This window comes from Trachurus japonicus, chromosome 7 (genome assembly GCF_045865225.1).
Source record: "Trachurus japonicus isolate A0001 chromosome 7, Traja_1.0".
NCBI lineage: Eukaryota > Metazoa > Chordata > Actinopteri > Carangiformes > Carangidae > Trachurus > Trachurus japonicus.
The window spans coordinates 28,317,084-28,329,726 of record NC_140913.1 but is presented as its reverse complement, the minus strand read 5'-3'; the positions used below and the strand labels follow the sequence as shown (position 1 = coordinate 28,329,726).

General features: G+C 44.7%; 1 protein-coding gene across 7 annotated transcripts in view; it reads right to left on the bottom strand.

Moving 5' to 3' along the window:
• Nucleotides 1-12,643, bottom strand: part of LOC146984977 (serine/threonine-protein kinase WNK2) — a 40,689-nt gene that overhangs the window by 14,567 nt on the left and 13,479 nt on the right. Inside the window, exons 4-17 of one of the 7 annotated variants that reach the window (XM_085782668.1) lie at nt 12,451-12,608; nt 10,402-10,490; nt 9,738-9,957; nt 7,382-7,661; nt 7,174-7,289; nt 5,940-6,860; nt 4,139-5,308; nt 3,988-4,026; nt 3,323-3,493; nt 2,679-3,110; nt 1,958-2,284; nt 1,774-1,817; nt 506-665; nt 296-412 (exon numbers count right to left, since the gene is read on the bottom strand). In XM_085782668.1, coding sequence (XP_085638794.1) covers nt 296-412; nt 506-665; nt 1,774-1,817; nt 1,958-2,284; nt 2,679-3,110; nt 3,323-3,493; nt 3,988-4,026; nt 4,139-5,308; nt 5,940-6,860; nt 7,174-7,289; nt 7,382-7,661; nt 9,738-9,957; nt 10,402-10,490; nt 12,451-12,608 — 4,244 coding nt within the window. The remainder of the gene's footprint in view (nt 1-295; nt 413-505; nt 666-1,773; nt 1,818-1,957; nt 2,285-2,678; nt 3,111-3,322; nt 3,494-3,987; nt 4,027-4,138; nt 5,309-5,939; nt 6,861-7,173; nt 7,290-7,381; nt 7,662-9,737; nt 9,958-10,401; nt 10,491-12,450; nt 12,609-12,643) is intronic. The other 6 variants (XM_085782669.1, XM_085782674.1, XM_085782670.1 and 3 more) reach the window with 6 other exon arrangements.

Here is a 12,643-nt window from a genome sequence, read left to right as displayed (position 1 = left end):
AGTATTTGGCTTGGGCCACCTATTTTATATGATAAGTTAGTGGAGGAGTTCCGCCATGAAATATTCATCCATCTATCTATAAATATGAGCCCAATATAAATTGGTTGGGGTTGGACGAGAGAGAAAGAGCAAAAGACAGACAGAGAGTTTTTGCTGCATTGCAGCTATGAACAGCAACAGAGGGAGTTTCAGAGTTCTGAGCCTTAAGAAAGCATCTAAGGAAATTCACATCCTACTGAACACTAGAAAGACCTTTGTACTGAATGAACTGACAGCAGCTTTGTCTCCCACTTACCATGTATGTAGCAATCTCCTCCGGAGCGTCTCCATCCAGGTCAAACTTGAAAGTGACCATCTTATGATTATGAGTTTCTAACTGACACTCTACCATCTTATCCCCAGTGTTACACACCTGCAACAAGAGCAGAATCAGTAAATGGGTTTGTCTAGTAGAACATCATTTTTAACATGTGCTTCAATGTGTTCCTATGTTTTGGCTACTCACATTGAGCATGCTGAGCTTTGGCCTGCTAATCTTCTCTTGGCGAGAGCGGGTGCGCGTGGACCTACGGTGGTGTTTGCGGACTTTGCCTTCACCTTTGCTTCCATGTGTCCCCTCACAACCATCACTCATCTCCTTTCCTGACGTGGCATCAGAGTTGACACTGTTTTTTTGGGGGAAAAAGGCAAATACATCAGAGTAAGTACTGCTTTATTCTTTACTACGTAACTACACAACACACAGCTCTTCACGTCGGTGGACTTACTATTGTTGTTTCAGGACTAAAAAGGTTCCTGTAGTTACATATATAACAAATATGCATACCGGTATCTCTTCAGTGTGCTTAAGATTGCAGTTTAACAGAGTAAATTAGCAAATACAGTTGGTGAAAATAAAACAAATTATATTATATTATATATTATTATTATTATTATTATTATTATTATTATTATTATTATTATTATTATTATTATTATTATTATTATATCTTTTTAGACAAGCACCTCTAATGCCAGATGTGCATACAATTCTTGCCTGATACTGGACAGAGGCTTATAGTCTTTACCTCCTCTTATTCAGCTTTTAGAAAAGGTTTTGTAAACTTTATTGCTGCTCTGGAATATCTATAAAAAATTTGGCGAAAGTCTGATACAGTATATCAGCCAAGAGAGGCATTAATGAGCTTCAAGTGGATATAGATTTGTAAAGGATTTTCATTTTGTAGGAGCAACTGACTTCTAGAAATTAGTCCTGGCTGCTGCTGGCCAGTGATGTGAAAGATCAGCAGTTCGACATCAGAGTGCTCTCTGCTTTTAAAGAAATGTTTTGTTTGGGAGAACTTTCCTTCGGTCTACATTCTGCCAGGGAAAAAAGAGAGAACCTCATAAACTGCTCAATTAGGCCAAGATTACAAAGTACGTAAATAATATGACATGATAACTGCAGCCTTTTCCTTTAGGAGAGGAACCAGCCAGTTAGAAGCTGTTTGGTGGAAATGCCCTCTGTGTTTTCTTAAGATAAACTAACAATGACTCTGCCTCTGGAAGTTTTAACCAAAACAACAACAGCTGGAGGAATCCTTTCAACATTTTCTGTTTCATTTTTACGCCTGAAGTAAGAGGGGTCCAAAAACAGTTAAAGGCTACGTGTATTTTATCAACATTATTGGCGCTGTTATCAGGCCGTCTTCTCATGAATGGATTGTCAAGTTGACAACACCTGATATTACTCACTATTCACCACATCAAAGACCTGCTAAGTAAAATACGTACCTGTCATAGCTCTGCCCTGCACTGTGCCTCTCTGAAGCTTGATCCTACAGACAGAAAAAATTAACTGAATTAACTGAATGAATGGTGATATTACATGTGAGTGCATGGTGTCTTTATTTATAGTAATATGCGCAGGGGAAAGCAATAAACTGTGGGGACCAAAAAGTTAGTAATGTGTCTATACCTCTGTGCTGGTCTCTGCTGGACCTGGACCTGCAGCTCCTGTTAAAGTAGTGAGATGTTTCTGCTGAGTCATGCTGGAGCTGGCAGACCCAGAGGATGCTCTCTGAGACTCAGTGGGCTGCAGCACAGGAATTTGGCTCTGAAGCTGACTCTGGGCCTGGGCCTGCAGGGCCAGCTGGCATGGGTTACTGTTGTCCAGATGGGCAGCGGTGGTGACTGTGCCTGGTTCAGGCCCGTTCTGCATAGGTGAGGAGAATAGTGTAGGTTGGACTGGCTGAGCAGAGGAGAAGAGCTCAGGATGGCTGATCTGGGCCTGCTGGGGCATCTGCTGAAAAAGACAAACAGAATAACACATTATTAGTAGTATTATAATCATAATTATACATTATATTATACATTACACACAATTTCATCTTGGACGATTCTGTATTTGTTCATATAGGATTCCTCGTAGATATTCTTACAGTATATATGTCAAATTTGTATCAGCAAATACCTTTTTCAACTGTATTAATCAATTAATCTGATTTTAACAGCATACTCGGTCACAAAGCTTTCTTGTATTGCAAACAAAAATATAAAAATCTGAGAAGAGAGTCTGAGATTTTATAAAATCAAGGTTCACTTCAGTAAAACCACCTTTAACACACGCACAAACACTCAAATTCCAGTTCACACCTTCTTGGCAAACATCTGCAACTCACTGCAGACATCATAATTACCTGTATCAGAGGCTGAGTGCTGCCGTTTGTGGGAGGGTGTGTGTTTTGGGATGGGGACATGTGTGTGTGTATGGGATGGGTGTTTAGTGCAGATATAAATGCAGGTTGTGAATGACAGGATTCAAATCTAGCGCTCTGCTGCAGAGCAGTGGTGGGCTGGTGCTGTGGGGATGTGGGTATCATTTTACCCAGCATGGGTGAGGGGGGAGGCATGAGAGACGCTGGAATGGGTGAGACTAACTCGTTTTCAATGTGCAGAGGGGAGAGAGGAGAGACAGAGGGGGTTACAGGAAGAGTCTGTCCAGGAGAAAGGAAGATGTGATTAAAAGAAGAGGAGGCTGAAGGGTGAGGGGCAGTGCAGGAATGAGGGTAGGAGGATTCACAGTCAGTCACAGTTGTCATCACCTGGACTGTGGGATACTGTGAAGGAAACTGAAGGGAAAAGAAAAAGGGAAGAGACAGAGGAAAATCAAATAATCTAGAGAACTAAGTTCAAACACAGGTGGAGGATGCATCAACACAACTTGGTTCAAGTCAATATTGTTACTGCTCTGTCAATATAATGCAAGCTAAAAGAATCTGCACAGACATAAAATAACTACGACGAGAATTTCAGAGCAGTGAGAACAGACCAACACCAATACCTGTGGTGGCTGTGATGGTGGTAGAGAGGTTGATAACTGCATTGGCTGGAGTTGTTGATGGAGCGCAGCCTGAGCCACTGACTGTGGAGGAGGAAGTGCCTGGGTGAGATTCTGTCCGTGGCCCTGTCCATCTTGCCCGAGCTGTGAAATGCTTTGACCAGCAGGAATATTCTACATTCGAGAACAGGAAGAAGAATGAGAAAAGGGGAGGGAGGGAAGTTCAATAATGGCAGGGATTCCAGTTTCATCTCTCAGTTTGGAAATCTGCATTTCCTGCTATTGACCCAGATCAGAATAGCTCACATTTTCCATCCTGTCTCTAAGCCTGGAATAAGTCAGAATCTACAGGAGCACCCTGGCCTGCACCACAAAACAGGCACAGAGTAAAGCCTGGGAGGGCTGGCGGATGCAGCGGCTAAAACCACTATTATTGTTTTCATTACTGTTTCCATTATCTCTCTGTTGGCTGTTGTCCGAGGAAACTCCTGTTATTAGGCTGTTGGTTTTTTCATTCACCTACTGTCCACCAACACAGCTGCACCAAAATCAAAACCAGGCACCACAATATGAGTAGGAAAAAAAAGTAGTTACAGCACTGCCCTAAATAACAATGTTAGCTTTTTTTTTCTCCCTCCCACAGTGTGTATGAGACAAAGGCGTTCTACCTGATTCAGGAAAGCAGCGATGCAAAGATAGGGTTGAAACTGATGAAAAATGAAAACAGGGCCAGGTCAGAGGAGGGAAAACAAACAAAAAAATTTTTTAAAAGTGGGGCACTATGTATGCCACCTAGCTATTACACTCCATCACACTCACCTGCTGAACAACATGTGCAGGCTGGTTGTGGTGGGAAGGGACTGGAAGGCTCTGAGGAGCAGCAGCAGACTGTGCAGGCTGGTACTGGGTCTGAGCTGGAGCAGTTTGTTGTTGCTGCAGCACATTGAGGCTAGAATGAGTATAGCTCTGGGAGCCAGCATCAGGCAGACCTGCAGCAGGGTAACTCTGATGTGCGGCTGCAACCTGCACAACCGGGGTTGCTGTCGGATGAGGATGAGGATGAGGCTGAGGAGCTGAGGCCTGAACCTGCTGGACTGTAGATTGGGGTACACCCTGGCTCTGCTGTGGAAAAGTTGAGGTTTGCAATTGTTGCTGAGCAGGAGCCTGAAGACTTTGAGACGGGTGGGTAGGCTGTTGTGCCATTTGTTGGTGTAATGGATGCACAGTATCTTGGGTATGCTGGAGTTGAGGTTGAATATAAGCCTGGCCAGCATTTTGTGATTGTTGTATACTGGGCTGAGTATTTTGCAGTAAGGACTGTTGGTGCTCTTGCTGAATTGGTATCTGTTGGCTGTAAAGTGCTGGTGTGGAGGAGCTCTGACCAGGCTGCTGACTTGGCAGTTTGACTGTAGCTTGGATGTGCTGCAGTGCACTGGGAGCTTGTGCGGGATGACACTGGGCTGTGGCTGCCATAGTTGGGGCTACAGATACAAGTGGGTAGCTTTGTGCTGGCTGCTGTGCTGGCAGGTTGCCCACTGCTGCTGCTGCTGTAGTCTGCTGCTGAACTGTAGTGGGATATCCCGACGCAGACTGAACCTGTTGTTGAGGTTGAGCCACATAGCTCTGACATGGTTGATGGCCTTGAAGAGGAAAAGTTAAAGAGCTTGCCGCTGTCGCCTGTTGCTGTTGATGGCCTGGTGCTTGGTGGCTCTGTGCAATATGCTGTGGCACAGCAGATGCCGAAATATTCGCTGCAGCCTGGCTCTGTTGCACACTTGGAGCTGCATAGCCAGCAGAGTTGCTTGCATGCTGGATGTTGACCAAACATAGACTAGCTGGGGCTGGTGTTGCAGCGCTGGCCTGACCAGCATATGGAGCAGCGGGGTAGCTGTGTCCTGGCTGTAGGTACTGCAGTGGTGTGTGCGCTGCTGTGCTGGAGGAAGGCAGGCCCTGGACAGATGGCTGATTCTGGTGACCTGCAGAATTGGTCTATGGAAAAAAAAGAGAGAAATGGAAGTTAGCTCCTCTTGGATGGATAAAACCCCATAAAAGCTAATAACAGTGTCAGTTACATTAACTCATAACTGATGCAAGTATAATGAAAGGATGAGGGATAAAAATAACTTAATGAAACATCTGTTTCAACAATGAGCAGGCGGTGACAGGTGTGAGCTAAAATAAGGGCACAAGGAGGAAAAAGCAGCAGCGAGGGAGAGGGAGAGATCAGACAGTGCAGTGACCCCTCCTTCAACCGGAGGTCATATATCCACGGCAAGCTGGGAAGAAATACAGCTGCAGCATGGGGTCAGTAAAGCAGAAAGGGAAATATTAAAATCTAGGTCACTTCTAGAAGGGATTGGTTAGGATTAATCAGCAGAGATTGCGCATGTTAGAGATTGTGCCATTGTCCTCCGACACAAGCAAGCTTATCATTTCTAAGAAGATCGCCGTCAGCTCTGGGGGGCCTATACAGGCAGCAAGACTGAGACAGTAGACAGGAGGTCAGACCAGCTCCATGCAGAGTAACGTTGTGCCTCCTACAGGCTGGGAAAAATCAGTAAAAGCAGGTGTTGGCCCCTTATGGAAAACAAAAAATGACTCGTCGTCTACTGTGACCTACCACTCCCACCACCCCGGTAACTTGTGGTTCTCCAGCACAGAATCTATCCTCGCTGTCCCGGAGGGGTTCCTGTTCCCGAACTGAACTGCCACTCAAGACACGGCTCTTCAGATTGCCGTCTCCATCGCTGCAAGCGGGCCTGCGGGTGGCTGAGGGTTGCATCGATGAGGCCTGGCTGGGTGGGGGGGCGGGACAAGGGGCTGCTTTGCGGCTGATTATATTGTATAAGGATTTCTGCAGCAGTGAGAAATCAGAGCAATCGCCCGAACCTTTCGGTCGAGCATAGCCAGGGGTTGTCATGTTTCCACCGGAGGACGGGTGGTGTCTAAGGTCACAAGGACACTGAGGTGTTGGCATGGCGACGGAGGGGTGGCGGTGGCACCCCTCCCGTGACCTCAAAATAAGCAAAGAGAGGCAGGCTTGGCAAATGTGGGATTTATGCATTCCAAGATGGTGGTTATGATGAGAGGTCATACTCAGAAGGCTACTGAGGTCAGAGTGTCGGCGTACATTTGGCACGGGCAGCGTTAAGTTCTCGCCGGCCTCTGATCCTAGTCGGATGCTGGTGTCACTAAGGCGGCGGCATTCAGAGGGCGAGGAGACAGGCGAGACCTGCAGCAGCATTGGCAGAGCACTCAGAGAAGGAAAACCGTCCTCAGCCTCTGAGTGAAGCTCAGAGGGGCTGAGCTCTGCCTGGTTCTCTGGTACAATGAGGATGGGACTGACTGATCTACGAGACTGTCTGAGTCCATGGAGTTGAGCGTTGCGTGTTGCCCTTTGACTGTCTAGAACAGGGGCACTTCCTCTCCGGGCTGTTGCTCCCAATCGAGTCCTGAGCTCTGGGCTCAGCGTCGCACCCCATATTTCACTCTTTTCACAGGAGTGAGGCCGATCTGTCAGAAAAGGGCCACTGCTCTGGCGCTGATTGAGCAGCAAACCCAAAGCAAAACACGTGTTACTCAAAATGAACATTACAATAGAAGAAGAATGATATGATGAGATGATAATGAACAAACTTGCTTGCCAGGACATGTGCATGTAACGTGCGTGACTGGGATGATGAAGACTGATCGTTTAAAAAAAAAAATGCATGCATGTTGACTGCAATGTGTGGATGCAGCACCTGCATTCAGTATCGAGGCCACACGAGCAGCAGCTTGTTTCAAAACTGTGTGTATTTCAATTAATCTGAATGTACATGGTCCACCTGGATGTGTATGCTCTTCATACAGACCTGCTGCGTTGCCATAGTAATAGGCTCCAGCAGGGACTGGTAGAGGACACTCTGCTGGCTGCTGTGGGAGTCTGAGTACACAGTGGAGCCCATGCCACTGTCAAGTGTGCTGTCTGCTGCAGAGACACACAAATCATGTACTCATAAAAAAGTCAAAAAATTGAGCTCATGAGTTTTTGAGTGGAGGGGGAGGAGAACCGAATCTTACATGTCACTGAGGTGGCACTCGTCGGTAGATTACGCAGCCTGCTGTGCTGGTCTACCTCGGGCTCTTCTGGTTCCAACAAAGGGGGATGTCCGATGGGTGGAGCCCCAGCAGCGATGCCTTGGGATGGCGTCATCTGGACCCGGTGCCCTCCTTCACCCCGATCCACCGCCGCTGCAGCAGACACTGTTCTCTCTCTCCTCCATTTGATCAGTGCCACACGGTCCCTGATCGACTTTCCCACAGTCTTAGCATCACTCTCGTGGAAGAAGCCAGACTCCACCTGACAAAGAAAAGAGAGGAGAGCATGACTTCCAGGATATTTTTAGCATTGAGCATGAGAGAGAAGAGAGGGTGCATTAAAAAGTGGAGTGTATGAGGGAGAGAGAAAGTACAAGGAAAGGAAGGAATAGAAAGTCTATTTTAAGGGGATCAGAGCAGTGGGGAACTATTCCCTTTGTCAGCAGTTGGTTCATTGCTCAGAACAGGACTGTTATATCTGCATATAACAAAGATGAGGACGGTGTATGGAATATATGGTTATGCATGCATTTCGGCAAGAACGACAGACCAGAAAAAGGACATCCACATCTATCACAGTGAAAAAATACCATCTCCCAGGTTGCCTGTCTGGACAGAAATTACTCATTAGCATGGACGAGGGGTGACACGACATGGGAGCATGCTGGTCGTACAATCTCATTGTGCTGTTGGTCCACATGTCTGCCCTCATCCCCAAGGCAATTGTTACAGAAGCCTTAATCTTTTTTTCCAGCTTCACAGCCTGGTCAAGGCCAAAACAGCACAGACAAATTGAAGGAAAGAGAGCAGACACGAAAGAGGGAAAGAGATGTGTGGGAGAGCAGGACAGAATGAACCAAAAGGAAGACATGGTTTGAAACAAAGAGACAGTACTAGAATTACTGTCTTGCGGTTGCAGGAGTTACAGTGTTAAATTATGGCCAGAAGTATTTTTGCAGAACATTGTGCTGTCACAGTGGAGTTGACCTCTGACCATGTAAAATCTCATCACCTCATAATTTAATTCTAGTAGACATTGTGCTAAAGCGTGTCGTAATTAGCACATGAATTCAGTTCAGCCTCGAGACCAAACGAGTGTTTGTGCCAAATTTGAAGAACTTTTCTCTAGGCATTACGGAAATCTTGTGTTCATAAGAATGAGACATACACCGGACACACAAACAAACAGACAATCCAAAAAACATAAGGCCTACGGCCCCTGGCTGTTGCCGACATGAAGGCATTTAATGAGAAAGCCAGGAAAGCAGGTTATATCACTGATTGGATCAGTTGGTTGAGTATTAAGCAACAGCTCTCTTTTTTTTTTCTCTGTGTGAGAAAGAAACACACTCTACCTCTAAGTGATTACTAGGAAAGCAGCCACTGTCAAATCTTCTGTCTGTAACACCCCTCCTTTATGCATGAAACAGACTGTCACATACGTCAAAGAAATGTGGATATGGTATCAGGTTAGATACATGCAGACTCTCTGATGATTAACACCTACTGAACTGCTACAACACAAGTCAATATCCAAGAACCAACATCTGTTTCACTGCTGCCACGTGGGAGAAAATGCATTGATCAGTGTGTCATTTCATGCAAACATTCTTATCAATTGGTTGGTAGATGTAGGTTGAAGTAGCAGTCACACTGTACGATGCACATCCTACATTTACGATATTATCAAAATCTTGTCACAGTCTAGCTTCTATTCCATTTTTCAGCCACTCCCATAGTAGGACCATCGCCACAACCAAGACCTGTTTTATTCCGTAGAAGAGCACAGCCTGACATCTGTAATATTTACATTCTCCAGCTGTCATTAACTCGATTCTCTTGATCCCATAATGCAGTTAAAGAAACTTTCATTGTACTGCAGAATGTTAGATAAATGATATTAAAGGCTTGAGGTCAGTATCATTATGACTCCCACACAGAGAGCTTTGCTTATTTCCGGACCAGGTTTTTATTGCTGGGCCTGTGAGCACCTTATCTCATGATCTATACTGGAGAAAACCATGCAAACCAAAAGGAAAAAATAAAACCTAATCACTGTATTCCTGGAATAGCAGTAAGTTATCACACCAGCAATCTACATTTGAGTGCATTCCCCACTGATGAGATACGAGCACTCCCAGCAGCTTGAGCACACTAAGCCACAAACAAAACAAACACATGTGCAAAACAGAATTTTGAAAAACGTTCAACTATGTCTGGGTGACAGAAAAATATTTTTGCTGCAATCACCACAGTTTAAAAATGTAATAAGACACACTCACAGGGAGCCAAATCCAGGTGTATCTTTAAATACATGTATGACTAATTAGTCACTCACCATTTCTTGTGCCACCACCTCAGGCACCTCCTTTTCCAGGTCAAACGTGAACTCGATGGCTCCAGTCTCCTTGCATTTCCCTTTTAACTTCTTGTGGTCCTCCACCCACAGTTTGAGGGCTATTGAGGCCTTCTTCCCATCATCTTCCTCAGCTAGCTCTACCCTCACACCGGTGTCCTCAGCAAAGAAAGCATGGTTCAACAAGTCCTTGATGGTGTACCTGGGAGAAGGAACAGTGAAGCTCAGATTCAGAAACATGCACTACACACACGGCAGACACTCATCTGTTTGCAGATAAGCTTGGCATTATGCTACAAAAATCCTGGTGTGTATGTGTGTGTATGTGTCCAAGTGAGTGTGACATGACATATTACCTATGCTGCTAGGACAAGTTACTCACTCAATTCAATAATGCTCCAATTAAAAAAAATCACTGGAAGCTAATTGAGGGTTATTTTCCCTTCTGTACACAAACGTATTACATAACAGAACTGGATCGACAGACACCCTGCAGATACGGAGGGAGGCTGCAGTGCTGTTGACAGCCCAACTGTCAGCGTCAATGCAATGAAGCAGGGGAGGTGAGATAAGGCCCGAAAGATGAGAGGGCACCTTGTGGGCTCTGTGGGCTCGACACTGGACAGTGATCGGGACATTCACTCACCGCTCCTCTTTCTTTTGGCAGATACATTCCCCAATAATCTCCTTGATTTCAGGATCCATGACCTTGTTGTAACTGGCTGGCTTCACTCCCTGAGGAAGAGGAAATGTAAGCAAAGCGCTGAGGACATGCCACAAAAGGATACTGTCTTGATGAGAAATAACGATGAAGGAAAAACAAGAGGAAAGAGCGTTTGCGGATGTTTTTGTGAAACTCCACCTAAAATCTTATGTTTAAAGAATCAGACGCTCACACCCTGCAGGCTTGTCGACCTTGACAGAGCACGGCAGCTTGGGTCAGACTGAATCTTGGTTGCAAGCAATGGAGGCCAGAAACCACAAAAAGCATCCAGAGAAATCTCTCAAGCTACCTCTGCATCATAGTCAACATTTCTTCATGTAGAGCTCAACATACAGTTTATAGCTTAATGCACAACTTCCATCTCAACTCTCAAACACAACCCTTATGAGTTCATTGACAGGTGTGGATGTTGATGCTCTTCCATTTGTCAGAAGAGGAAGTCTTGTTCCTGATGTTGCTTTGTTCTCCACTATAATAGCAACACAGCTGGTTCCTATAGTATTTTTACTGCTGTGAAACATCCAGAGCAAATGGACGGACAGTGGACAAGTGGATGTTTTGATAAGTTTCTATTTCAGTACATTTTGCTTAGATTGTCACTTTTAGCAATTAAAATAAATCCACACACTGTATAATGCAATGACAGTGATAGTGTTCTCTGGAACATTAAAGGTAAATAGTTTATTGCAAGGTAGACATTGTGTGGGATGGTTTTATTGCAACTGTGAATCCTTTCTCCTGGTTCATTGAATATATCTGTAAACTGTTCTACTGCTGCTAGAAAATCTTTTTTTTTTTTTTTTTAAATGCTGGATTTTTTTCATAAGACTACATTTTATTCAGTCCAGTGCTCAGACCTTCTGTCTTATTTTTTTTGCAGGCACAACTTGCCCACACTCTCTGTAGTGCAGCATTATGGTGTGGTGTTGATATCACTTGGGAGATTGTTAATTTTTGAAAGAGGCATTTTCTGCATCTCTGAGATTATCTGTGTGCATCATCCACATTAACATTCCTACCAATTATGCAGCTGCATACTGTATGTATTCAGGGAATAGTTTAAAGCTATCAGGGTTTCTCTTTGATCAATCTATTAATATCCTGCAGTGCTCCCTCCAGGGCACTCCGATATGCATATGGTAACAATGCAGAGAAGAGTATCCAGAGACAGCTGCACTGATGCTGCCCAACCACTGATACAGGCCGAGGCCTTTGCTTCTCCAACAGCAGGTAAAAGAGTCATCTCTCAGATTCCAACCCTGCCAAGTCTCGGGGGGGGGGGATCAATACTCTTCATCAAATCAGGAGGTCTGTCATGACTTTGGACCCCACGTGATCTAAAACAGTTTGCAGGAAGCTTTACTAGCAGGGGCACAGTCATCAAAATGGAATGGAATACAGCCTTTAGGCTTTATCTAAAAAAAAACAAAGGAGATTTGGACTCCCTCTGTGACTCCATATGGCTCATTAGATTCTTCACCCAAGAAATTCAGGGCTGAAGACCATATAGCTGAGAACAGCAGAGATCTTCAACTCTAAAAAAAAAGGCTGCATTACTTCAATTAAAAACCCTGGTGCTTTCTATGTGGTGAAGCAAGTAAAAAAGAAACGTTAACTCATTTTCTACGCCTCATTTTACAGGCTCACACAGCATGTCCTTGAATTATGACAAAATGCATCCATCACAGCAGAACACAATGCAATGCCATAAGCATTCCTTCTGTGTTGCATACAATATATGTGACAGCTAACACAATGTGCCCTGCCCTGTGCAAAAATAGTCATATTCATTTTGAGTATATTGTCACAGCAGGCACCGAGGTTACTGTTGTTTACTTTTCTTTATCTGTTATAATTTCAGGCAATTTAACTTATATACGTATACGAAATGTATGGTAAATATTTTCCGTACATATCTAATTTATCTAATTTATGAAACAAGCAGGGAAATTGGTCAGTATCTGTACTCACGCTTGTGACTTTGCGGTAAATCTGAGCGGCATTCTGACATTCGGAGTAGGGGTATTCTGAGGTGGCCATCTCTAGCATACACATGCCAAAGGCGTAGACATCCACAGCCTCGTCATAGTGCTCCTCATACATCTCTGGAGCCATGAACTCAGGGGTGCCTGAAAACAGAGATTGACCAATGGATGTATAATGT